This window comes from Calliopsis andreniformis, chromosome 3 (assembly GCF_051401765.1).
Source record: "Calliopsis andreniformis isolate RMS-2024a chromosome 3, iyCalAndr_principal, whole genome shotgun sequence".
Classification (NCBI taxonomy): Eukaryota; Metazoa; Arthropoda; class Insecta; order Hymenoptera; family Andrenidae; genus Calliopsis; species Calliopsis andreniformis.
The window spans coordinates 24760067-24784536 of NC_135064.1; the positions used below are offsets into that span (position 1 = coordinate 24760067).

Below are 24470 nucleotides of genomic sequence, written 5' to 3' on the forward strand. Positions count from 1 at the left end.
TTCAATATGTGTAATAAGGCGGTTTAGATATCTTTAGTTTTTATTAATAAAGGCTTTAATCTTATAATAAACAGGTTTAATACTGTAAAAGTATATATTTTCCTCAACATTAACATATTGTACAATTATTATTTTGTATTTAAGTAATATTTTATAAAAATATGCCTCAATTTACAAAGAAACACAGTCACGTCTAAAACTTCTGAGTTCTTAGAGAAGTCCACAATTCCTTTAAAATCATTCAAATATTCTTGTTTGAGCACTGGTTGAATTTGTTCCACTGAAAGAAACAATTTTAAATATATTTAAAACTGATTTTATTAATAATTTCTGTTTAAAATAAATTTCGTACCTCTCCATTGAGAATCAGAATTACATAAATCTACAAAATATGTTTCTTTTTTTACACCAGCATTAACAAAAAATGATACCCTTATTTGTCTGTTATCGGTATTATCAATTAATTGTATATGAATTCCTAAATATTGTTTGTAAATCAAACAAGCACGTTTAAGAGCATCATTATTCTTTAATTTATTCTCTTTCCTTTTTTCGTACTCTGAAAAGAATGTTTTTAAATGTTTAGTATATTTTAATTGATTATTTATATCTATATGCATACAAATATACATTTAAAAAAAAATACCTTGTTGCAAATCAACCATTTCAAGAGACAAATTATCCCTCTTTAATTTTGCATCCTCAACTTCTTCCTTCAACTTATCTTGCTGTTTAACAGCATTTAAGATCTTTTTATCTATTATCTTCTGGTTTAATTTTGTGGCATCAATTTCAGACTTTAAATTTTCAATCTCTTGTTGCAATTCTGCTATTTTATTGATATTTGAAGTTCTTTTTTCTATACACTCTATACACGTAACACAAACACATCTATATTTATGACAAGAATGGTTCATTAACTAATTTTTTACTTATTCATTATGCTATTAAATAAACTTTCAAATTTATTTTTTATAGTTTATTAGCTTTGTAAGATATTATAAGAGGTCAATTATCGAGATATTAAAATCCTATTAATGTTATTAAGAAACGAATGGAAAAAAGGAAGCATAGTTGGGCAATTCGATTTCTGTTTGAACAGAGAGGGAAAATGATTCCAGTTTGACGTAAACGTTGATGACGTCTAACAATCGATATTTATTTAACAACTCTGTTTTAGATAAGTAAATTTCTATGATTTCATTAATATCACATACATATACAGACATGTTTGATCAGAATTCAATAAAATTTGTAAGTTTAATTGTACTTTCTAGACGTACCTATTTCGTAAGCAGCTGCTTCTTCGACTTTGGCGGCAACTTTCCCACGAAAGTTGCAACAATACGACGCTAACTTTTGTAACACAGAAAAGTCTCTGTTCTGAAGAGCCTGTGCAATATCACAATTAAATTCTTCCATCGTCAGTACATTATTTTTTGTCAAAAAACTAAGAACTGTGCTTCTGTCGAGATCTTCACGAGTTTAACGTACAAACACAGTATTTACTAGAGTAGCCATTTAAGATTTAAAGAGTCAGTATTACCAATGGACCAACGAATGTCACTAGCTGATGACTTCAGCATTGAAGTAAAAATTACTATATAGCTGTACAAAAATTATGAACATATTCAATCAAATATTGCACTACAGGTTATTGTAACAACAATTATTTATTTTAAATATTCATGTGTTAAATTGTAGGCCTCCAATATTACAATTGAGGAACATTCTATAAAAGTTTACGAAAGTAACCACTGCATATCAGTACTCTGAAGTAGCTTCTAATGAAATAGTTCTAATTTAAATTAAATCATTTCAAATATTAAAAAAAAGTTTAAATTGCACTATTTAAATTTCGAATCTATTGCAGTCGTTTCTTGACTCATATCGATCCATACTTATAACACAAATGTTGTATTCCTTATTATTTAACGGAATTTATATCTTTCTTACTGAATATATGTATTTAAATTAAACGCAAACTTAATACTTTAATTAATTTTACCAAACGTAATCGCGATAGTATTAAAATTAACCTCATTCTCTTCCTTTCATCCTTTTTTACTAATCAAAAGGAAGACAGAACACATTCATATGTATGTTAAGCTTAAATAAATGTAACTTAAATATAATAAAATGCTAATTTAGGCATGACTTCGATATATTACTGTGTTTCATCATTTATACATAAATGAGGAGTAACAATAAATTATTAAGAATGTTTAAAGATTACATATGAAATTTACGTGATTATGTGTGGATCTTGTGGAGTGTCCTAAAGAAAGGAAATTTTATGAGCTATTTGAATTAGATAACAAGTATTATTCGCGGATTGCAGTAACAGGCAAATATTATGACGGACAGGCTATTCAAACAACTCTTGGCGCTCCTATGTAATATGGTAAGTTTGGTTTATATTGACACAGTTGTTTTTAGTAATGTCTCAGGTACCATATATAAGAACCGATGAAATCCGAATCAAGCACACATTTCCCAAAACTCGATCAGAGCTTGGTACAGAACAAGCACTAGTGAAAATGTTCAAGCACTTGCAAGTATTCGCCCTCTTCGCCATCGCTGCTGCTCTGGTACGTCCAAAATTTCCAATTTCACACGATCTCACACGAATTACTTGAACAGTTATTTTTCTTACACAAGATATACATTTCTTTTCCATTAAAAATAAATAATTTAGTATAAATGAAACATTTAGTATTCAACAAATTTTCATTATAGCGGAATACCTGTTTCCTAGTTATTTAAATTCAAACTTCAATTTATTACAATTATTAACACGCACATTTAAATATTCTTATATTATAAAATGTAGTATTGTTCCTACAGTTTCTACATTAAACTGTTTATTTTTTATGTTATACTGAGGAATGTGTTACAAAATATGAATTTTAATCAATCTTTTGAATACAGGCTGTTCCAGTTGCCAACAATGGAGCCCAGACTAGCAGCGCGGTAAGCTATAATACTTACACATGTATTAAACAAGTTTCCCCATATATTTAATATTCAATATTCAAATACTTCCTTTTTGCCTATGATTCGATATTAGACATTTGTTCATATGTCATCTTTTTTCTTAATTATATTCAATTACACGTTCGCAATTCAGTAATAAAATATGCGGTTCCATGGCAGCTTAATCATGCTTCAAATCCTGCGTCCAATCATCTTACCGCAATTTAAATTAACAATTTTCAGGGAAATTCCGATGACACCATTGGAGGCCAAATCTCTGGCATCATCACTGATGTGCACGATATCATTGGTTCCGCTGAACAATTGTTAGAGGGTGGAGTAAAGGACATCGTGAACGAGACCTCGAAAGTTGCCCACGAAGTCGCACAGAATGTCAAAAACATTAAGAATGACGTAGAAAAAGTTATAGCCAACGTGACCAGTGAAGTCTCACAGTCCCTGAAGACCATCAACAATGACACCGCCAAGATCTTGAACGGCATGCTCAAAACCGCCAAAGGACAGTTAGCCGACTTCGAAGACCAGCTCAAGATGGTTGTAAATGACATCGAAACAGACATCTCCAAACTCTCCAAAGTTCCCCCGAAAGTTGTAGAGGATGTTAGGAACAAACTGGGAGAGCTTGTGAACGCTGCTGGTGACGCTTTACAAGCCGCCTCCGAAGCTGTAGAAAACAAGATCCACAGTGTGCTGGCTAACACTGGCAAAATCATTGAAGATGTAACAAACGGTACGGCGAACAAGTTGCAACATGTTGGACTGGCGATCTCAAGTGGTTTGAAGGGAGGAAAGAATGCAACCGCTGACGTAAAGAATCACACTAAAGATTTGGTAGAAACAGCTAAAAACGAAACCACAACAATCGTCGGTGACGTTGCAAACATCATAGACCAGAACTTGCGCGACACTAAAGACAACGTTGACAAAATAGTTAACGTAGCCAAACAAGTTGTTAACAGTACAGTAAATGATATGACCAAAACCGCTGTCAAAATTCTGGATGGAATAGTAGACACTGGTGACACCGTCGGACATCAAGTAGCCGATCTTATTGACAACGGAATGAGTAAACTGCCCAATGCCACTGAAAGAATTGGTCTTTTCTTGAACGATACCATAGATACTGTGAACGACCAAATTGAGCACATAATCGGAAACACTCACGAGGTTCTCATCAGTCTTTCGCAGAACAGTCAAGATATGCTAGAAAACGTTCTCCAGCTGGCATGCGAACTTATTAATGGTACCGCTAACGACGTTAAGAGTGTCACCTTGAGGACAAACGCATTTTTGCACAACGTGACCGAAAGGATTATCAACCGCATTGGAGGAGTTCAAAACACAACGACCCATGTTCTGAAGGAGATCGGAGATGAAGTAGAATCGAAATTGGGATCTGTTAAGAAAGACATTGAAGGTTTACCCCTCGTACCAGCATTCATCAAAAACACCGCCGCTGATCAGGTTGACCAAATCACTCGCAATGTGATCTCAGCTGTTAACACCTTCGAAGACACAGTGAAGAACACGCTGCAAGATGTTTTGAAGCAGACTTCCATGATCGTGGACAACCTCAAAAGCTTGGCAGATGCAGGTACAAACGATGCCCAGGAGCAATCCCAGGCTGCTTTATCTATGGTCAAGAACATATTTGAAAATTTGAACGAGAGTGCAGGCAGTGGCTTGAGGAACGTAGTCAATGCGCTGAACAGTGACACTAGCAATGCTGTGTCCTCGGCAACAAATATTCTGCACAAGATTATCGACAATGTTAGCCATGCTGCAGGTGGTCTCTTTGGTACAGCCAAAGACACCGTTCATAAAACTCTAAATGACGCAAAAAATATAGCTGACAATCTTCGCGACAATGTCAAGAAAGCAGGTAGCAGTGCGGCTGACGGTATTCATGATACTATCGGTAACGTTTTGGGAGCTGTTGGAAATGCTGTGCACGGCGTCACTTCAGACGCTACCGAAGTTGCCTCCAATGTCGTTAATGGCGTAAAGGGTGCTGTAGACAATACTGTAAACGGATTGGCAAATGTTGGAGAATCGGCAGCAAACGGCGTTTTGGACACTGTTGGCGGTCTTTTTGGTGGTCTTTAGGTAACTAAATTATTCTATAAATAATAATTTTACAGAAAATTACAATTTAAACACGAAAAAATAATTGTTAACTATTTTTTATTTCAGACGATGTCACCTGGCCATACACAAAGTCACGGTATTTTTAAGGTGACTACAATGCATTTTCTTTTTAAATAATTTGTATAGAAAATTAAAATATCGACATCTAAATGTACTTTAAAAAAATAACATATTCATTATTTGTACTTATATTCACAGTTCCCATCTGCTGCCTGAATGAAGAACGGAAATACTCTAATGTGTAGGAGAGAATTCAGAAATCAAGAATTAAATCGCTAAATGACGAATTTTCCGAATATAAAGCATACAGTATTGGGAATTAAAATCCTTAATCCAAGAAAAGAAAGAACTTAAATGTTTATTGTATTGGATTAATACTGACTTTGTTGAAACCAAAAGATTGCATATGTAACTGTTATTTGTTATGAATAAAAATTAATGAATAAAAATTCTTATTAATTAAATAATATTAGTTTAAATTATTGAATGTTATGTTAGATTGCGGCTCCGACGATTGTAAATCGTTCCAGCAAGTCACTTCGGTCATTTCTAAATTTCCATCTTCTGTCAGTGTTAAAATTTGTTTCCCTGAATTATCTTTGAGCTTTATTGCTATGTCTGTGTCAGAGTTTGGCATTGTCATTATTGCAGAATTCGATGACTCGTTAATTTCTACAGGTTGTAAAACGCGTACATATATTGATTGACCAGTTGCAGGCGTACTATCTATAAATTAAGTATATTTTTACATTAAAAACATATTTCTTGCATATATTATTTTGTACAGTAAAATCCTTACCAGAAGTTAAAATATGTTGTATTGGTAGATTGTCTGAATTGGATAATCTTATTATAGGAATACTGTTACTATGATTTGGAATTTGTGATTCTGAATATGTTTGAATGGTCATAAGTGGTACATTTTGTTGCATTGTTTTATCCAAAATTGGAATGTTCATTATAGTGTCACTAAGATCTTTCATAGAAGATTCTGTAAAATATTTGTAACATAATTTATTAAGTTAACAGGAAGTTGGCTTTTAAAACAATACAAAATTAAAATTGAATAGAACCTGCTTGCTCATCTTCAATTCCAGTTTGTTCATTTGAATGTTCTTTCAAATTGCAGTTGTGCAAATCTTGCTTATTTTCAAAGAAATATACACCACATTTATCACAAAATATTTTCTGTTTTATCTGATCTCTGTTATGATGTGCAACAAATGAATTATGAGGTGTTGTGTATTGACACTTATCACATTGCAACCAAACATTATTCTTTTTATTCTTAGTCTTTTCATTAATGTGAGAAGATAAAGTGATGTCCCTTTTTTTACCCTGACAACTGGTTGCTATTTGATTATTGCATTTTGTAATCTGTGGTGGTTGTGAACGTTTTTGCTTTTCATTATTGCCAAGGAGTTCTCCCTTTTCCAAAGAATATTTTTGTTCTAAGAATCTGAGAACATTATCTCGCAAATTACACATCTCAGATTCCAGTCTATCAAGCGTGTTAATAAGATTGGCACAACTTCTACAAATTACATCATCTTCTGATATTACTACCATGTATCTGTATTATATATACAAAAAATATTAAACTAAATGTTCTATCTACAGAAAAAATTATGATACTACCTTTCGCCAACTAATTCCCCAAGTTTTTCTATTACTCTAGATCTTGATGTTTGTGTCCTACAAGTGGCCAATGCATAATGACGCCCTTGGATTTTTGCATCGCATACAAAACATTGCAACTCTTCCGAATTTTTCGAATCGGGACAACTAATCTCGATGTTGGAAACAGATACGTTTGTACAATTAGTAGTAATATCTTCAGGACAAATGTCATAATACTGTCCTATCGACAACATTGAAGATGTATTTGCCATTTAGTAAATGATAATAATTATTTTTATGTTAAAAATCAAGGTTAGAACACAGGAACGGGGAATGTAAAATGTATTATTTGCAAGAAGTTAATACGAAATAAGAAATCTATGCGTAGTTGTATTATGAGAATTACACTCTACTTTTTTCTTTCATATTTCGCGACATAAAGACTGAATTATTATATTTATATAACATAAACTTTTGCTCATTTCATGACAAAAAAATTAAATGTTATGCCATCTCGTGAAGGTTAATGAAAGTATAAAAAAATGATTAAGACAGTGAATGAGATTGAAGTCGAAAAGAAGAATAAAGTAATTTGTTCAACTGAAAACTTGTACATGTAATGTATAGATGCTACCTATACATATTCAAGTACTCGAATAGAGTAGATTTCCATGATATAAATCCAAAACAATCCAGATACTGAACTACTCAGACTCGACTATGAAGTCCGCATAAGATCTCTATCCTTATTACATCTAAACTACAGGCAAATAAGCACAGAGAATAAAATACAATAAAATATTATATAATAGTATTTATTATACTTATTTCTACACGATAAGATTTACCGAATTTATTATACGGCCACTTATATTAAGAATTACAAATCGATATTCATTGTTTCCCAAAGATATATCATCAAACAATTATGTGATACACAAATAATCGCTACTTTTACACAACTATACTTAAGATACTTGTACGAATAATTTCCTTTACAATTTCTGCTGACATTAATGTCACTAAATGTGCGTACATAGTGACTTTTTTGAATTACAAAGGAATTGAACATCTCATACACTTTATAATATCGAGTGTACATTTCAAACATGTCCAATAATTAATAAACGAAACATAAATCGAATTATGTTTGATCCCGTTAAATTGCTGCTCTTCGCTAACTTTATATGAAACTATACTAATTTCAAACTTTTCTACAAACACGACACTTGACCGGTCAATATCTACAACAAATTCATAAAAAACGAAAACTATTACTGTACATACTTCTGTCTTTGCGAGCTTCATTAAAAACAATTATATAACTTCGTAAAAATAATTCAATCAAGTAATATAAAACGCTAATCGTAAGCTGTTTAAGATTAGCATCTGTAAACTTTTACACATATACTAGGGGAAAAACGATAAAAAAACTTATCAGGATATGATTGAAACGTACTAATAATTCTTGGACTTTAGATATCTATCTTTTCAAGTTTTACTTTTGGCTCTTGCTTCTTTACGGTTTCTTTTTCATCTATTTCATTTTTCTCATTCTCCCTCTCTTTATCCTTCCCAATTTTCTTTTCTGAATTACGGAAACGATCGTAACGAGAATCTTCATCATCGCTTGATTTACCACCTGCCTCTGTTTCTCTTAAAATATCCCCTAAATCTTTGTCAACATCGTCCCACAATTTATCGCCACTGTCACCTGGATAATCGTCGTCATCATCTTCTTCAGCCTGCCCATTTTTGTTATCCTTCGTATTCTTCTCTGATTCAGATATATTTAATTTTGGCTCAGTTTTTATCGAAGAACCAGATTCGTTAGTATTAATACTATCAGTTGTGGTTGTCAATAATGCATTGTTTGCAGATGGTACTTCAGAATTAGTTGGAGATTTAGCGTTCTCCGTAGTATTAATGGCATTTGGTGTAGAAGTAGCATTGGCAGATGACGATGATTGTAAATGTATTCTCTCTGCTTGTCTACGTAATGCTTTATCGTCATTATCTCGCACATACCTATGTAACATATTTAAATAATGAGTATGTTTAAATTACGCGAAAATAAATAGATTTTTAAATTTCACGATTCATACCGTTTGAGGTGACTTCTTGTTGAACAATGGAGTGCTATCGCCCTTTCGCTATTTTCACTACGCGGCAGATATACCTTACATAATTCGCAGAATTGTACTTCAACACGTTTTATGTATTCCGCTCCAACCTTGATCATCTGCTTGCTCTTCGGTTTCTTTTCCGCATCATTTGTACCCTCGTTTTCCGTTTTTTCTTTCTTTTTTTCAGTCGACTCTTCATCTTCTGCTATAAATTGATCATGCAGTAACTCTCCAAAAGGTTAGAAATCATTCAATTATATCCAACGTACCGTCAACATCACCCACAGAGTCCAAAGTCATGAAATTATCGAGATTAACTTCCTTGTCATCTTCTTCGGGTCCGCTTGAATCAGCTTCAGCTTCACCATTGCCGGCGTTCATTCTTTCCTTTAACGCGCTTTTCCTCTGAAGAGAATAAGTGACGGAAATATATTAACGTGTTAACCATTGTTAAGCGTCTTGAAAAAGACAATACCTTAATGTGATCCAAAGAGCACACGTGAGTTTCAAACAACATTGGCGATCGAAATTGGATACGACAGATACGGCAAAATGGAGTGAGGAATCTCTTCATTTGACGATGAGAGTCTGATAGTTGATGCACAGCTTTAAGAGAGCGATAGTTAAGCTTGCAAATGGGACAGAACATGGTACGAGAAGGTAAAGTACCACGCGCTGCATCACGTGTCTCCACGCGTCGTTGCTCTTGTCGTTGCAAGACTCGCATACGAGTCAGAGTGGCTTTATGTTGAGAAGCGATTCGCCTCATCGCAGCACTGTGGCGACCGGAGTACAAATGTAGCGAGTACTCTTTGAAAGTAACACTCCTGTGAGCACAGTGTGGGCAAGTTAATTTAATGAACTTCCTTCCGTCCCTTCTACTAGGCAATTCTTCAGAACCAGTATTTCTACCATGCTCTCCTTTTTCATTTTCGTCCCTTTCTTCGTCATCACCATCGTCTTCATCATCCTGAAAATGTATGTAACAAACGGGTTCATTATACTGTAATAATTCTCATAAAATTGATAAAAATTAGATAAAAACTGTTTTACCTCATGCTTTCGATCATCATCTTCTTCTTTCACCTCATCTTCCTTTTCTTCTTCGTCTTCAGTATTTTGCCTTTCCCGATCTTGTTTCTCTTTCTTTCTTTTCTCATCTTTTTTCTTTTTCTCTTCCTCCTCTTCATCTTCTTCATCGTCACGTTCATGTGGCTGAATTAACGTCGATAAATGTTATAGTAAGTATCTGCTATCTTTAATAGCCGTACACGTTACAAAATGATAGGGGCAAATATGCTAGCAGTCTTATCGAGTTACCTTTTCATCATCATCCCAATTACTCTTGTTATCATCATCTTCTTCATCGTCATCGGAAAATTCAGCGTTAATAGCTTTGGTCATCTCTCTATCCTTGTCCTTCATGCTGGTTCCTGATCCTGACTCCTTTTTACTTCCGGATAGCCTAGTAGTACCGCTACTAATGACACAGCAATTTTGTTTTGATTTACATTATTTCCCTTCGTCTTGTTCTGGTTCCTTTGTCTTTCATTACATCATCAACCAAAAGTTTTTATATTTTTTTTCTTAGTTGTTATATAACAAATATCGCGACAGTATTTCTTTCTTTTTATCCCCCATAATGAATGCATTTCGTATTGCAATAAAGGTCTTTAACTATTTCAGCCTTTTTGCATTGCATTGTGCTCTTTGTCTTCGCATTTTCGCGCTTTTAAAAGTGTACATGTAAGAAACAACGTTCTTATACTGGCTTTTAGTCACCGCTATTACGTATAAGAATGATTAAACAATGGATCTCGTAAAGTACAAGTATTATAGTAGTTCTCGTATCAAAATTAATTACGTATCGTACATACATAGTTTCAATGATACGCACATTAATTTGCATTTATGCGTATCAGAATCGATTTCCCTTTTCTATTAGAACCCTGCGAAAAGTTTGCCTCTCGACAGTACAATATTATATATTGGTTTCGTGCGATCATTTGTGTCATGTTTTTTTTTTTATATACTTTTGTTTTCTTTTTACCATTTATGTCTATCATCGTCTCGACTCTCATTGTCATTATAGTCAGATATATGTATATGTATATAGTCAGTTCATTCACTGACAAATATAAGCAAGCAGGCTACTAGGACGGTATTTGGCGGTTTGGTAAGTGATTTATGAATTTTAATTACCTCCTGCGCATTTTGGTAGTGGTCATGCGCACACGCTGGATGTAGTCTCGCGATCGCGATCCTAGCAGCTTGCGTCGATAGTCGAGCGAGTGCAGAGTACGCTTGCGAGCCATGACGACGTCCGATCGAGAGCTCATGCGATGGAATCCACCCCCTCTGCCGCTGCCGCGTGTGGAAATGCGACCTCTGTAGTTTGAGCTTTGATGCGATATTCGCCCTCGGCTCGAGGTATATCTTTGAGTTGGAGGTGCCATTTCGCTAATCCGAGGGGGTGGTGGAGGTGCATAGCTCCGTGACGCTGAATGACGGTCCTCTGAGCGATGGTATGACGAGGCACGCTCGCTCTGTCTCTTGTCCTCATACACGGCCGAGGATGATGATCCCTTATTGTCGTCATATGGTGTTGACGTTGACGAACCACCGTACGACGAAGAATACCTCTGTGAGCCGCTACCGCTACCTCCACCCTGCCAAATCAAATTCAATTGTGCTCCTTCCCATTGTATTTTTCTCTCTTTTTCCTGCCCATCGTCTTTTACTCTAGCATACATTTCTCCCTATTTTGTTCCCTCCTATCACATATATTTATCCTCCATACAGATACATCTCTCTAATTCCATACTCTGTTCTTTCCTTTGCGTTCCCTCATATTTAACTTTCTTAGTGCCAATCGCTTAGTATTAAAATCATCCAACATTTGCACCGTTACGGTCACTACACCCATTCCCGTTGGATCACCAAATTATATAGATTTTACATTCCCTAAAGCTTAAAAGCCACCTAAGTTACCATGTTTTTATCTCTCACGTCTCAAACAGAAATAACTCTGCATACCGGTTTTTTTGTAGTTTATTTTACAGTGAAAACGATCGTTATTTTTTTCAAAAAATGTAATAGTATTCTTGCCATTTCGTTCGTTGACACGATCTCTGAATAGTAGCTATAATCAGTATTTGCTTCCTTGAAGGTATCGAATGAAACTGAATTCTGTATAATTCTCTATTTAACTGCCGATAGACCTTTCCAATTTGAATGATATTAAAAACGGATACTTGTGTTTTTATACATACTCTTATTTGTAAAGCACTCTTTCATATGTTCTATGTCTCGTATATGCTTATATGGATCAAGGAATCAAATAAAAGTAATAAAATTGTAGTTCTAATGATTATGTCCTTGTACAGTTTTCTTTAAGGGGAAAGTATGATGGAAAATGCTTTGTGTACTTCCGTTGCTTATATAAAGCTTTCCAGCATATATTCTAGCATCAAAGTTTACCTCTAGGTACATGGTAAAGTATATAGAAAAGGCTGATGGTTTCTCGGTCATTCTTAATCAAACGTAACATAGGATGCATGATCCTTTATATTGGAAAGGTCTATGATTACTTTGATATTACTGACAATTTCATTATTTCCAATAAATAGTATTAACTGACGCAATTTGGAAAACTGCACAAGGCATGGTTTTGTTAGAAATTTCTGCGATGCGGCAATGCAGGGACGCTGTCAATGTTTCGATAACTGATCTGCATTGTGCAGGGAAGTTGGTTCAGTTGCACGTGCTGTTATACACAGAGAACAATACAGATGTAATGCCAGCATTTTAAAATTCATACTTTTCTATATATATGTATATATATATATATATCTATTCATCTGTTCACTCTGATATTTTTCAGGTTGTTCTCGTAATGCAACTGTGTGCAGGTAATAAAAGTACCATCTAGGTGTATTTCATCTTTTAATTATGTGATGTTTTCGCAGTGTTCCACCAGTAGTGTCCCAACGCAAAAAGAATGGGTGTTCAAGTAGCCGTTGGCTCGTCGCTTGAAAGGAAAGTATGACGACTTATGAATGCCTTGCCTACTATTTTTATGATTTTTTTCTTTTTTTAAAAATAAATATAAATATTGAGACGAGTGTCCTGAAAATACTTTTTACATAGAACTGAATATTTTACATTTTATACTAAAACTTTTTGAAGAAAAACTTTCAGGACCATCGTTCACTCATCTTATGTAATGAAAAATTTAATAAGTTTCTGTGAAGCAGGGCTTTCAAGATGGCAAATCAGTTCTTGACCACAGCACGGCAGGAAATTGAAACAAAGTAGACTAGTGCTTACTTCAAATATGTCTTGTAATGAAAATATCACAACGCAGATATTATAAAATACATACCTGGTAAGAATCACTTCTCATCCTTTTACGGGTTGAATCGCTTGACGATCGATGCTCATCTCTGCCAGAATAAGAATCCTAAGAAATAAAACACATTTGACAACACAAACTTGCATACATTTAATTATCAACTTCTTTGCATACTTACCCTAGGTCTTTTATAGCTGTTCGAATGCTCACCTCTTCCCCCTCTGCTAGAATATCTTTCAGATCCTCCTATTACGAATATAAATATTTTTTAACATTACCGGTTACATGTTTAAGTCAATTTATAAAGAACCACAAACTTTAACTAACCAGAATTATATTTTGAACGAGAATCATAACTGGTTGTTGAATATTTAAATCTTCCTCCTCTAGAAGAGGAGTAACCTCCTCTGCTAGACATATTTCCTCCTGTGGATCCACTATTCCATTCATTTCCACTACCACCACCTCGTCCTCTATAAGAACTACCTCCGCGAGAATTAAACCCACGGCCACGAGAACTCATACTAGAGCTATAAAAGAAAAAACAGTAATTTTAAAATATTTTGAAGTTTTACTTATAATTATTACTGTTATTGTGCATTTCTTAAATAACAGGATCATTGATTTCTTGAGTAATACATTTATAATTAACAGGCAGAAACAAATGTAGCATAGTTGCGTAATGATGCAATATGCATTTCTTAAAGATTAAAATTTATGTAAATACACATTCTTTTAAATAGATAAATAAAAAACATATGTCAGTTGAATCATGTAATATTGAACTTAAAAGTATTTTGATCAATTTTAACAATACAAAAAATGTTTGACTCAAACAGATATATAACTCTAAAAAACAAATAGCATAATATAGATAACTTACTTCACAGTTAGAATTGGCAACACTTTAGTTATTTAAACTTTATCTGATGCAAGTGGAACATGACTACTTATGGCTTTCATAAAAAACAATCATCATTATTTGCCTTACTAGACTAAACTTTTTTTACATGCATATTCTTTTCATGTTCTTGAAAAAATATTAATTACTTTTATACTAAATAAATGACTGTGTATATCTGCACAAACAAATATATAAAGTAACTGTTACATAATACATAAATTTAATAAAGCAAAATCCTATAGTATTAAAATTTATAAGCATATGGTCTAGACTATTACCAACCTGTATTTAATGTAGCTGTAACTCATAATTATGACTTACAGGTGAGTTATAGGTGAGTCAGAAATGATGTCAATAGTCTATAGACAAAACAGGAATGTTTATATATTACGTTAAATCATTTATACAGGTTCAGGGAATATCAGTATATCTATTATAGTCCCTAATATTTGTTTTACATTTTAAATACTTAATAAACATCATCTATAAAACAATCACAAGAAGATTGTTGTGTAAAGTACATAATTAAATCTAAATATTTGATTTCTTAGAATCATTAACATAATCATAACATTATCATGCAATATTCTTATGATATGTCTATTTAATGATAGTTAAGTTCGTAAAATATATTCATAGAATAGAACAATTTTAAAATAATTTATTAATCATTTTGCCACACTTCATTGCCACCACACTTAAGACCTGCACATCATTTTGCAAGAATAATCGTTTCTACTATTATCTACTTGAAGTATCAAGGGATACTGTATAATTTTTTCTTATTAGTAAAAGTATGAACACACTGCGATTACAATTATTACATTACGATACGTGTATTTCGTCTAAATACAATTAAGAGAAGCACGATTTAGAAGTATTTCCTTCGCGATTGCACAGCTCCGGTATCACTACTGCGGCATATATTTGCATTTAACAAATGCAATTTATAAGCATTTTGCACAAAAATACGCGATAAAAATGTTTCTATGTTGAAATGCGAAGCTTTCAATAAAATCGAACACGTTTTCGTTACGGAGATCAATAACTTAATTCTCTATTCTCAAAAATTTAATGGCTTCGCTATACGGAAATTTTGAAAAATATATAATCGTTCATCACCGAAAATGCATACTTGTTACCTAAACGAGACTTACCTTGCCTATAACACGTGATTTTTCCTTATCAGATGCTAATGAATACAATTTGTATAGTATTTCACACGAAACTCCTCAGACATGCCGTGGACGCGCGATTCAGATAAAATGTCTTCTCTGTGGGGCTGTGGCGTCACTCTTCTTCCAAATCTGGTGATCTAAGGGAACAGCGGAACGGAACCGGAAATGAACGCCATCATTGTTCACACTTGTATTTGTATTTGTATGTAGTTTATTTACGTTGATCATACGTTGGATGATTTATTTGTTGATCTTGAAGTACATAATAAGTGTTACAAATTAATGATTTTGAAAGTATTTTTTTTGTTACTTGTTCATAATATTTTTAGAAAATCGGTTCTCGGATCTTTAATATGTAGTTGTACAGATTTATTGAATTCAAAATGCATTATGTATCTGAAACCTACCTTAATTTGAAAAATGTAATATAAAAAATTATTTTTTCCGTTATTTTACAAATATTGTTTATATATTTTTTTATTTATTGTGCTAGAATATGATTTTGTATGTATATAGTTACTATACTATGTGCTGCAATATTAGTTTTTGTATATAATGTGTATGTTACTATATAACTTTCTACAGACTTATTTGTAGTTTCCACTGTACTGTTGGTATTGTGCAATAATAGTAAAAAGCTAGTATTATATTAAAAAAAAAGTAAAACATGCAGTTGGAAGGAGAAATGATATTTTAGGGCTTAAAAAATGAGAATGATAATTCAGTCTTATACAATCTTATATATTTTAAACAGATCAGGAATTTTTGCAAATTCATTACACGCATACATTAATATTACATAACGATTATGGTAACAATCATTTAGTGATAATTTGTGTAATTTTGTCAAAGATATTCAAATCTATAACCAAAATCTATAAATTCATTGGAAGTCGGTATGTAATATTTGTTTTGCCACGTAATTTTATTTGACAATAGCATCACTGTATCGAAAAAATTTCAATTATAATTGTATGAATGTACAAATGCGTAAACCTAATTGATTTTATATCATTATTTTCATCCTTAATTTTATTTACATAAGAGCTTAACGTATTTTTTATGTAAAGTCTTTTCGCGAATAAAATTGAATGGCAACCAAAAAAAAAAAAACCATTTATGATACAAATATGTACAAAGGATTCACACACACATATATATGAAACTTAACATAAGCAAAACGTCAAACTTTTGTTTCACATTGTTATCATAAACGGAGAAAATATCATTTTAATCTAATTTTATCATTCTTCTCTTTTATAATATAAAATGTCTATTTACACACAACTGAAAACATGTTAGGATTTGAATATTATTTATTACGATTGATAATAAATATCAAAAATATCTCGTATGGGCTGATTAATCAAAAATATGATAATATCTTTCCACACATATTCCAGAAATATTTCGTAACTTGTAATAAATAAAATATGTAACAGAATGTTCATGTAACAAAAATGTGAGTAAGATGGTTTGAGCATTCATTCAATTTAAAATTTACAGTTGGGCAAATAAACATGCAAACACTTTAATTCCTGTTGTTCGAACCTTACTCACATTTTCTTCGTATAGAAGTATAAATATAAAATATTTCATTTTTTATGGTATTTAAATCATAATTATGAAATTTTATCTTAACCATCCAAACCGTATCCTTCGTGTATAGATGATTCATTTGTGTCATTGGCATTGGAATTGATACTATAATGACAACAATTTTCAACCACACAATGTGCAAGTTCTTTAATACGTTTGTATGGTCTCGGATCTGTTAGCAATGCGAACAATTTTTCAAGACCTCCCTCTTTTATAACCAACATACAATACCTTTGAGCTGTTGAAATAATAATTAGTTTTAATACAAGTTTTTATACAAATAGGGTGGAATGAAATTTAGGAATATATACTTACGATAAACAGTTGTGAGATTAGCAAAGGCCCAAACTGCCCAGTGTTGGCATTCTGGTGTATGATATATATCTAATAAACGTAGTAATGGTGAAAATGAACGGTAATTAATGTTACGTTCGGAAAATATATCCCACTGTTCAATAGCGTCAACCATAAGTTCAAGCACTTCACTCCGACTTGGTCGTCTAATTGTCCATGCTTGAACACCATCAGATGCTATATGAGCTAATATACCAGCAGCATTATAAGGTATCTAACAACAAAATAAATGTTTTAAATATTATAGTATTACGATCATTAAAAAAGGTATCAAAATACCTCAATGCCTTCATTGGTCGAGTGTAATAAATTTGCAAAAAGCCTTATATTTGTCCGTTGCATTAATTGTACTCTGAGATGTTTTACTTCAGCGACATTACCCAGTAATCCCATCATGTTTTTTAACAAGTCTTCTCTATTAGGGTATTGCTACACAAATTTTATTCATAAAAATTTAATATCTTATTATTATTAATTAAATAAAATTGAAAGCATTTATACCTTTACACATTTATGAAATAGTTCCATTCCCTTTTCATCAAAAAATCTTTGACAATTTAGGGGAGTTTCATCAGTTACATTCCACATGGTTGACCATGCTACTGCCAAAACATCATCAAATATGTCACACTCAACTCTTGTTTTTATTAAATTAAGCATTGTCTTGATGCAGCCGAGTTGACCTAATAAACTCTTTTCTCTGCCTGTTACATGGCATGCTAAGCTATTTAGAAGAAATATTCCAATACGCTGTACATAGCTTCCATGCTCTGCATGTGTGGCTGAATGCAACAGTAGTTTCACTAATGCTTCATAATTTGACATCTAAGAAAGTATAACACATTAATATTAGCTATTTAACTTTTGAATATACCATATCTGATACATACCATATCTTGCGGAATACGGAATTGACATAATGTTAAGCAACCATTCCTCATCATAGTGTCTTCATCCTTATAAATACTCATTCCAGTGAGTAAAGTACGAATAATTCTTTCCTTGAGTCGTGGTTCTAGTTCACCTTTCTCTTTCATTTTTACAATATAAAAAAGTATTGCACTATAAGAAAATATATATTATTATACCAAGCTTTATATAATTTTATGACATATCAGTTATTATATTATTTCCAATTGAATACCTTCCAGATATCTGTATGTATTTCTCTTTTGGATGTTTCTCCATTGCTTCTAACAGTGCACACAATGCTTGATCCATTCTATGAAAGTTTTCATATCTATACACATGATAAAGATCATTTAGCACCTTTTGCAAGAAGCCAGGTTTATTATTCATGCAAACATGAGCTGCGACCAATATTTGATCTTCATTTGCATCTCCTGCTATCTGTTATTTAGAGGAACAATATGAGTAAATAAAAAGAATAGAATACAGAGATTTTGACACTTGTAAACTATATGTAATATTTTGGTTGCCATTACCAATTTTGCTGGTATATTACGTCTTCTGCAAGCTCCGTCATTTGTTCCATAGAGTCCCAAGAACTGCAAAGGTCTGTCTACTCTTGAAGCAAGACCCGGGATATCGCAAAGTTCATTATTACTTACATCATCGAATTCAGAATAAGAAGAGTGTTTAACTGTTTGTATTCCACGATCTACTATTTGTACTCCTGCTAGATTTGTGCCACTAATATCTAAAGAAGTTAATTGTGGCAAACCTTTTACAATGTCTGATAAGATTGTATTAGGGTTTTCAAATCTTCCCTGTGCTGGATTGAATTGAGAAATGTCCAAATGCCTAATCACAAACGTCAACAGATTAAATCATACATTTGTCTCAAATTTATTATGTGATGAATTGTGATGAAAAGAAAATAAGTACCTTAATTTTTTTAAACTGCAAACATTCTCAACAAATGTTGGTGCCTGAGTATTAATCCTAACATTATGTAGAACTAAAGATACTAAATGAGGGACCAGTTCACAAAAATCAAAGTTTATAACTAAGTTACAAGATAAATCTAGATGAGTTAAATTTGTTAATCCATTCAAAAGTATATCATATTTTGGACCACAAATTGAAAGGTATTCTAAAGCCAGACTTCGTAAGTTTGGTATCTTAAACACGTATCCTCGTTCCTGATATTCTGGCAATTAGAAGAAATATTTATGTTAATGTCACAGATACATTGTAAATAATGATACAATAAAATATATTCTTACCAATAAACTTTGTTGGTATATTAGAAGAGCCCATTCCACGAAACGCTAAGCTAACCAAATTATCTGCATTGGCATTTATGTGTTCGACAACAGCTTCTGTTATAGCAGGACAGTCTCTAAGCTCCAATTCAACAAGTTTATGGGATGCTAAGATTTTTGCCGAATAATCAGTCATGTTAGATCTCTCAACTTTGACACGTTTAACTTTAGTTGCCGATGTATCGCTGAACATATGAAAGAATTCATCGTGATGTTCCACGATGTTGCTTCGCAGAACATGTTCAATAAGCTTATCGCAAATTTCAGAAGGCAAAACCAATCCTTGAGAAAGGCTTCGTAAAGGGATTTCTTTCGATAGAAATTGTGATTGCTTCTTTACCGAGATGACGTCTAAATTTTTGCAGATCACTCGAAAACATAGTTCCACGAGAGATTCTGGTCCTACGTATTGATGTAAACGAAACAAGTCATCTAAATCCACCATTCTGCACGGCAATTTAGATAAATTGCGTAAAAAGTCTCATAAGAAACTACTGGCAACAATTACGCAATTTCAACTGTCAAATATGTTAAAACACAGCTTAGGGCATCATTACTGGCCAAGTCCTGTGGGAGAGAGCCGTCTTGCTAACATTTTATTTCTCCACAACCGAGCAACCAGATCATTCTACGTTCAATCGGTCTAACGCCGAATCGTTCACGAACGAGTCCAAAATAAGTGCGATTGCCTTAAATGTTCGACGAAATTCGTCCGATATAACTGACTGGTGCGCAACTATGTATACACATACACGCTTCTGATTTTGACATTTAACTTGACTACCGTAGTAACTTTGTCCCTGAATATTTGACTATAGCGTTTAAAATACAGTTATCAGCATTGTTCATGAATCATTTTAAGTTCGTCGCGCGAAATTCTGAATTATGAGACTTCCGAATTTTTGTTCGTCTTTTTTATGGAATTTTTCAATAATTAAAATAAGATTATGGATTATAGAATGGAAAATATGTATTATAAAATATTTTACTTCAGATTCTTTTACAGATCACACATTGCTATAAAAGGTACATTTACAAATATAATACTTAATTAAACGTATAAAATACATTACACTTATTATGTTTCTAGGTACAAAATTTAACTTAAGTACTGTTTATTAGTATAAATATTTATGTTTAAGAACTGCAAGCCATACATGCATCTCCATTCTCTCGAGAACACACGAGTACAGCTTCAATATCTTCATTATTTTGATCCTGTAGCCAGCCATTATTTTGTGCAGTAGAAAATTTGTTATCGTTTTCATTTTCGGAACTTACAGACTGATTTGCTATATTAGTATTAGTATTTTGTAATTTTGATTTATCGACTGTGAATTGAAGAGCATTTGCTGCCGGCTTCGTTCTTAAGTAGTACATCCCAGTCTTTAAACCCTGCGCATAACAAAAAATATATATATTATGAACTACTGTATTTGATTAAAATCGATGAAAAAGAATGTACATCAATTTAAAATTCTGAACTTACCATTTTCCATCCATAAAAATGCATTGATGTTAATTTTTCTGATGTCGGTTTGGCCATGTGAACATTTAATGATTGTGATTGATCAATGAACGCACCGCGATCTGCTGCCATTTTTAAAATCGTTTTTTGTGAGATTTCCCAGACTGTTTTATAAAGCATTTTCAAATCATCTGGTATACGTTCAATGTTCTGCAGAATACAATTTGTATTAGTGAATATTCTTTTTGACATTAGCGGTAAAAGTTAAAGCATATGTTAATACCTGAATAGATCCATTATTTGCTATAATTTCATTTTTCATGTTTTCATCCCAAAGATCTCTTTCTGTTAAGTCTCGTAACAAATGAGGATTCACAATTTGAAACTCTCCAGATAAAACTCTTCTTGTATAAATATTACTGGTATAGGGTTCAATAGATTCATTGTTTCCTAATATTTGCGCAGTAGATGCAGTAGGCATTGGCGCGATTAATAAAGAATTTCTAACTCCATGTTTGGCAATTTTTTCTTTCAATGCACTCCAATCCCACAAATCAGTTGGTGTAACATTCCACATATCGTATTGTAAAATCTAAACATGTGTAAATATAGTTAGTATTCTGTAACAGTTTAATTTGGCACAGTATGGGCCAATAAAATGGAAAATGAACTGCTATTTAAAATTACTTACTCCTCTACTAACAGGACTACCTTCGTAAGTTTCATATGTACCCTTTTCCATAGCAAGCTCACAACTAGCCTCTAGTGCACCGTAATATAATGTTTCAAATATCTGAATATTAAGTTTTTGTGCCTCTTCGCTTTCGAATGGGTATCGCATCAAGAGAAACGCGTCCGCGAGTCCCTGGACTCCAATACCTGCAATACGTATGTTAAATATTTATTGATATAAGTGTACGATACTTTTACTATATATAACAAAAAATTTACCAATAGGTCTGTGTCTTAAATTTGATTTCTTTGCTTCTGGAATTGGGTAGTAATTAATGTCGATAACGGTGTCCAAATTACGAGTGACAATTTTTGTTACTTTTCGTAGTTTCTCGAAGTCGAAAGTCTTATTAGTTGCATTTACAAACATATTAACAGCGATAGAAGCCAAATTACATACAGCGACTTCATCTGGACTAGAATATTGTACAACTTCTGTGCATAAATTACTACTTTTAATCGTTCCTATATTTTGATGATTCGATTTACGATTACAGTGATCTTTATAAAGCATATATGGAGTTCCCGTTTCAACTTGTGCTATAAGAATAGCTGTCCATAGATCTCTGGCTTGAATTTGGCGTTTGTATCTCTTTTCGTTTTCATACCTAATAAAATATACTAATGTAAGAAAACAAATAATTCACTTTTTCTTGTAGGTCTCATACACTATAAAATATACTTCATGTAAAGAGCTTCAAATTCATCTCCCCAAACATCAGCTAAGCCAGGAGATTGATGAGGACACATTAAAGACCAATGGCCGTTGTCCAGAACCCTTTTCATAAAGAGGTCAGGAATCCATAAAGCATAGAACAATTCTCTTGCTCTATTTTCTTCCTTACCTAATAAATATTATAAATATAGTACTATATGAATGAAAAAAATATGAAATACCAATCAATCAGTAATTTACCAGTATTCTTTTTCAGATCCAGAAATTCAAAGATATCTGCATGCCATGGTTCCAAGTATATAGCAAATGCTCCTGGCCTCTTGTTTCCACCTTGATCAACGTATCGAGCTGTATTATTATATACTCTGAGCATAGGAACCAATCCATTAGACACACCAAGTGTACCAGCTATTGGCGTGCCCCTTGCTCGAATACAATGTACATTTAGACCAATGCCACCAGCTGATTTACTGATGAGTGCACATCTTTTCAATGTATCATAAATCCCATGAATACTATCTTCGCTCATAGTCAAGAGAAAACAACTGCAAACACATGAGTTATAAATTATAGATTAAATTAAATTTTGCTACAATTTGAATCACATACCTAGACATTTGTTGTATCAAAGTACAAGCAGAGAAGAGTGTTGGTGATGCATGGGTAAAATATTTTTCTGATAAAAAGTTATAAGTTTCTATAGCTTTATCAACATTTTCACCATGTATAGCTACTGCAACTCTCATTAACATATGCTGTGGTCTTTCAACAACTTTCCCATGTATTTTTAATAAATAACTCCTTTCAAGTGTTTTAAAGCCAAAATAATTATAACTAAAATCTCTATCATAAATTATAGCAGAATTTAGCTTATTTGCATTCTTTTGTATGATATCGTAATATTCTTTGCTAATTACAGGTTTGTCTTTATTTGTATATTCTTCCTTTACATGATACAAATCATGCATTACCTCTGAAAAAAAGGAATAATTAAGGTAAGAAGAAATAAGCTATTTACAACACAGAATTGATTTGTACTTTTGCTTACCACTAAAACTCTTTTTTGTCTCCTTATGGAGATTAGAGACTGCAATTCTTGCAGCTAATATCGCATAATCTGGATGTTTAGTAGTCATAGTAGCTGCAGTTTCAGCTGCAAGATTATCTAATTCAACGGTAGTAACCCCTGAATATAAACCACTGATAACACGGAAGGTAATGGCAGACTTTGAAAGAAAAAATAAATAAAATTTAATAACATTAGAATTTACTTCAATCTTTAATAAGTAATTTTTATTTTATAACCTTAATAGAAAAATACATATTTATAAAATAATAGTAGAAAATTGTAATATGTTATCTTTAAATGACAATGCTAAAAGCTACAGCACACATCTTATAAGAACTCTCAAGTATAACAACAAGTTAAAAAGATGAACAGTTATTTAAACTTACCGGATCTACATAATCCATATCTAAATTGTAACATAATTTTTGAATTCTAGATGTTATTTTGTCGAAATGAACGTCTTCTTTGCGACCATCTAGCAACAACAAAGACAAATTTAAAAATTACATTAGAAATTGTTCGTGATGCAACAATTTTGAATTTCACGAAATAACCATGCAAATTTAACAATTATTCACATTATATTTCACTGTACTTACCACGCTTTATGACGTACATCTTTCCCTTTCCAACCATTTCTAATTCACGATAACGGACACTTGAATCAACGAACGCACTTCAATTTCTCTTGGCCCTACAAAAGTACAGCGTTCTTTTAGTTTGTGTAGTTATCAGGTTTTGGCGCGAAGCGGAAGTAGAGGAAGTAGTTAAGCTGTTCACGTGACATAACCAGTAACGTCCGTTATTTAAATACAAACATTCAACAAGTATATGGCTTTCAATCGAAATGAATTATTTCCTTGCAATTATTTCTGTTCTTTTTTGCTACAAATCTGCAATTTTTTGCTAGAGTAATAACTTTTTAATACATAGATACTTTGTGAAGTGTAGTTTGGTGTCAAGAAAGTACTCCATTTGTAGAGGCAAAAAGGGACAGCAGGTCAGGGTGATACCTTG

The 24470-nt window shown here is 32.7% G+C and overlaps 5 protein-coding genes and 1 long non-coding RNA gene across 8 annotated transcripts; 1 reads left to right on the forward strand and 5 right to left on the reverse strand.

Annotated features, from left to right (window-relative positions):
• Nucleotides 1-90: 90 nt before the first annotated feature.
• Nucleotides 91-1467, reverse strand: LOC143177090 (uncharacterized). The gene is made up of 4 exons (XM_076374870.1): nucleotides 1284-1467; nucleotides 647-868; nucleotides 353-559; nucleotides 91-280 (listed from the first exon to the last, which is right to left on the reverse strand). Exons 1-4 carry the CDS (start codon nucleotides 1420-1422, stop codon nucleotides 129-131), a joined length of 720 nt encoding a protein of 239 aa, XP_076230985.1. The 5' UTR covers nucleotides 1423-1467; the 3' UTR covers nucleotides 91-128.
• A 3492-nt stretch (nucleotides 1468-4959) lies between these two features.
• LOC143176990 (uncharacterized) lies at nucleotides 4960-5470 on the forward strand. Its single transcript, XR_013001521.1, has 3 exons — nucleotides 4960-5103; nucleotides 5191-5232; nucleotides 5344-5470. It is a non-coding gene; the product is annotated as an uncharacterized LOC143176990 (long non-coding RNA).
• An 83-nt stretch (nucleotides 5471-5553) lies between these two features.
• On the reverse strand, nucleotides 5554-7154 carry LOC143176989 (uncharacterized). Its single transcript, XM_076374690.1, has 4 exons — nucleotides 6784-7154; nucleotides 6219-6718; nucleotides 5945-6136; nucleotides 5554-5871 (listed from the first exon to the last, which is right to left on the reverse strand). The coding sequence occupies exons 1-4, from the start codon at nucleotides 7035-7037 to the stop codon at nucleotides 5615-5617; spliced, it is 1203 nt and encodes a 400-aa protein (XP_076230805.1). The 5' UTR covers nucleotides 7038-7154; the 3' UTR covers nucleotides 5554-5614.
• A 926-nt stretch (nucleotides 7155-8080) lies between these two features.
• On the reverse strand, nucleotides 8081-15421 carry LOC143188988 (uncharacterized). Of its 3 annotated transcripts, none has more exons than XM_076393567.1 (12): nucleotides 15307-15401; nucleotides 14432-14508; nucleotides 13573-13775; nucleotides 13424-13491; nucleotides 13276-13353; nucleotides 11094-11560; nucleotides 10212-10371; nucleotides 9945-10106; nucleotides 9367-9861; nucleotides 9161-9296; nucleotides 8871-9096; nucleotides 8081-8793 (listed from the first exon to the last, which is right to left on the reverse strand). In XM_076393567.1, the coding sequence occupies exons 2-12, from the start codon at nucleotides 14455-14457 to the stop codon at nucleotides 8241-8243; spliced, it is 2574 nt and encodes an 857-aa protein (XP_076249682.1). In that variant the 5' UTR covers nucleotides 14458-14508; nucleotides 15307-15401; the 3' UTR covers nucleotides 8081-8240. The 3 variants fall into 3 exon arrangements, with proteins under 3 accessions (XP_076249682.1, XP_076249683.1, XP_076249684.1); XM_076393568.1 differs by having other exon boundaries at nucleotides 8871-9093; nucleotides 15307-15400; XM_076393569.1 differs by lacking the exon at nucleotides 14432-14508 and having other exon boundaries at nucleotides 15307-15421.
• Nucleotides 15422-16964: 1543 nt separating this feature from the next.
• On the reverse strand, nucleotides 16965-20266 carry LOC143177190 (protein zer-1 homolog). Its single transcript, XM_076375012.1, has 9 exons — nucleotides 19470-20266; nucleotides 19129-19393; nucleotides 18726-19044; nucleotides 18425-18630; nucleotides 18171-18342; nucleotides 17782-18105; nucleotides 17560-17709; nucleotides 17242-17494; nucleotides 16965-17164 (listed from the first exon to the last, which is right to left on the reverse strand). Exons 1-9 carry the CDS (start codon nucleotides 19951-19953, stop codon nucleotides 16965-16967), a joined length of 2373 nt encoding a protein of 790 aa, XP_076231127.1. The 5' UTR covers nucleotides 19954-20266.
• Nucleotides 20267-20486: 220 nt separating this feature from the next.
• Rnrl (Ribonucleoside diphosphate reductase large subunit) lies at nucleotides 20487-24210 on the reverse strand. The gene is made up of 11 exons (XM_076392997.1): nucleotides 24053-24210; nucleotides 23840-23928; nucleotides 23433-23610; nucleotides 22994-23357; nucleotides 22625-22929; nucleotides 22391-22553; nucleotides 21928-22316; nucleotides 21668-21855; nucleotides 21260-21568; nucleotides 20998-21186; nucleotides 20487-20903 (listed from the first exon to the last, which is right to left on the reverse strand). The coding sequence occupies exons 1-11, from the start codon at nucleotides 24087-24089 to the stop codon at nucleotides 20646-20648; spliced, it is 2469 nt and encodes an 822-aa protein (XP_076249112.1). The 5' UTR covers nucleotides 24090-24210; the 3' UTR covers nucleotides 20487-20645.
• Nucleotides 24211-24470: the final 260 nt, after the last annotated feature.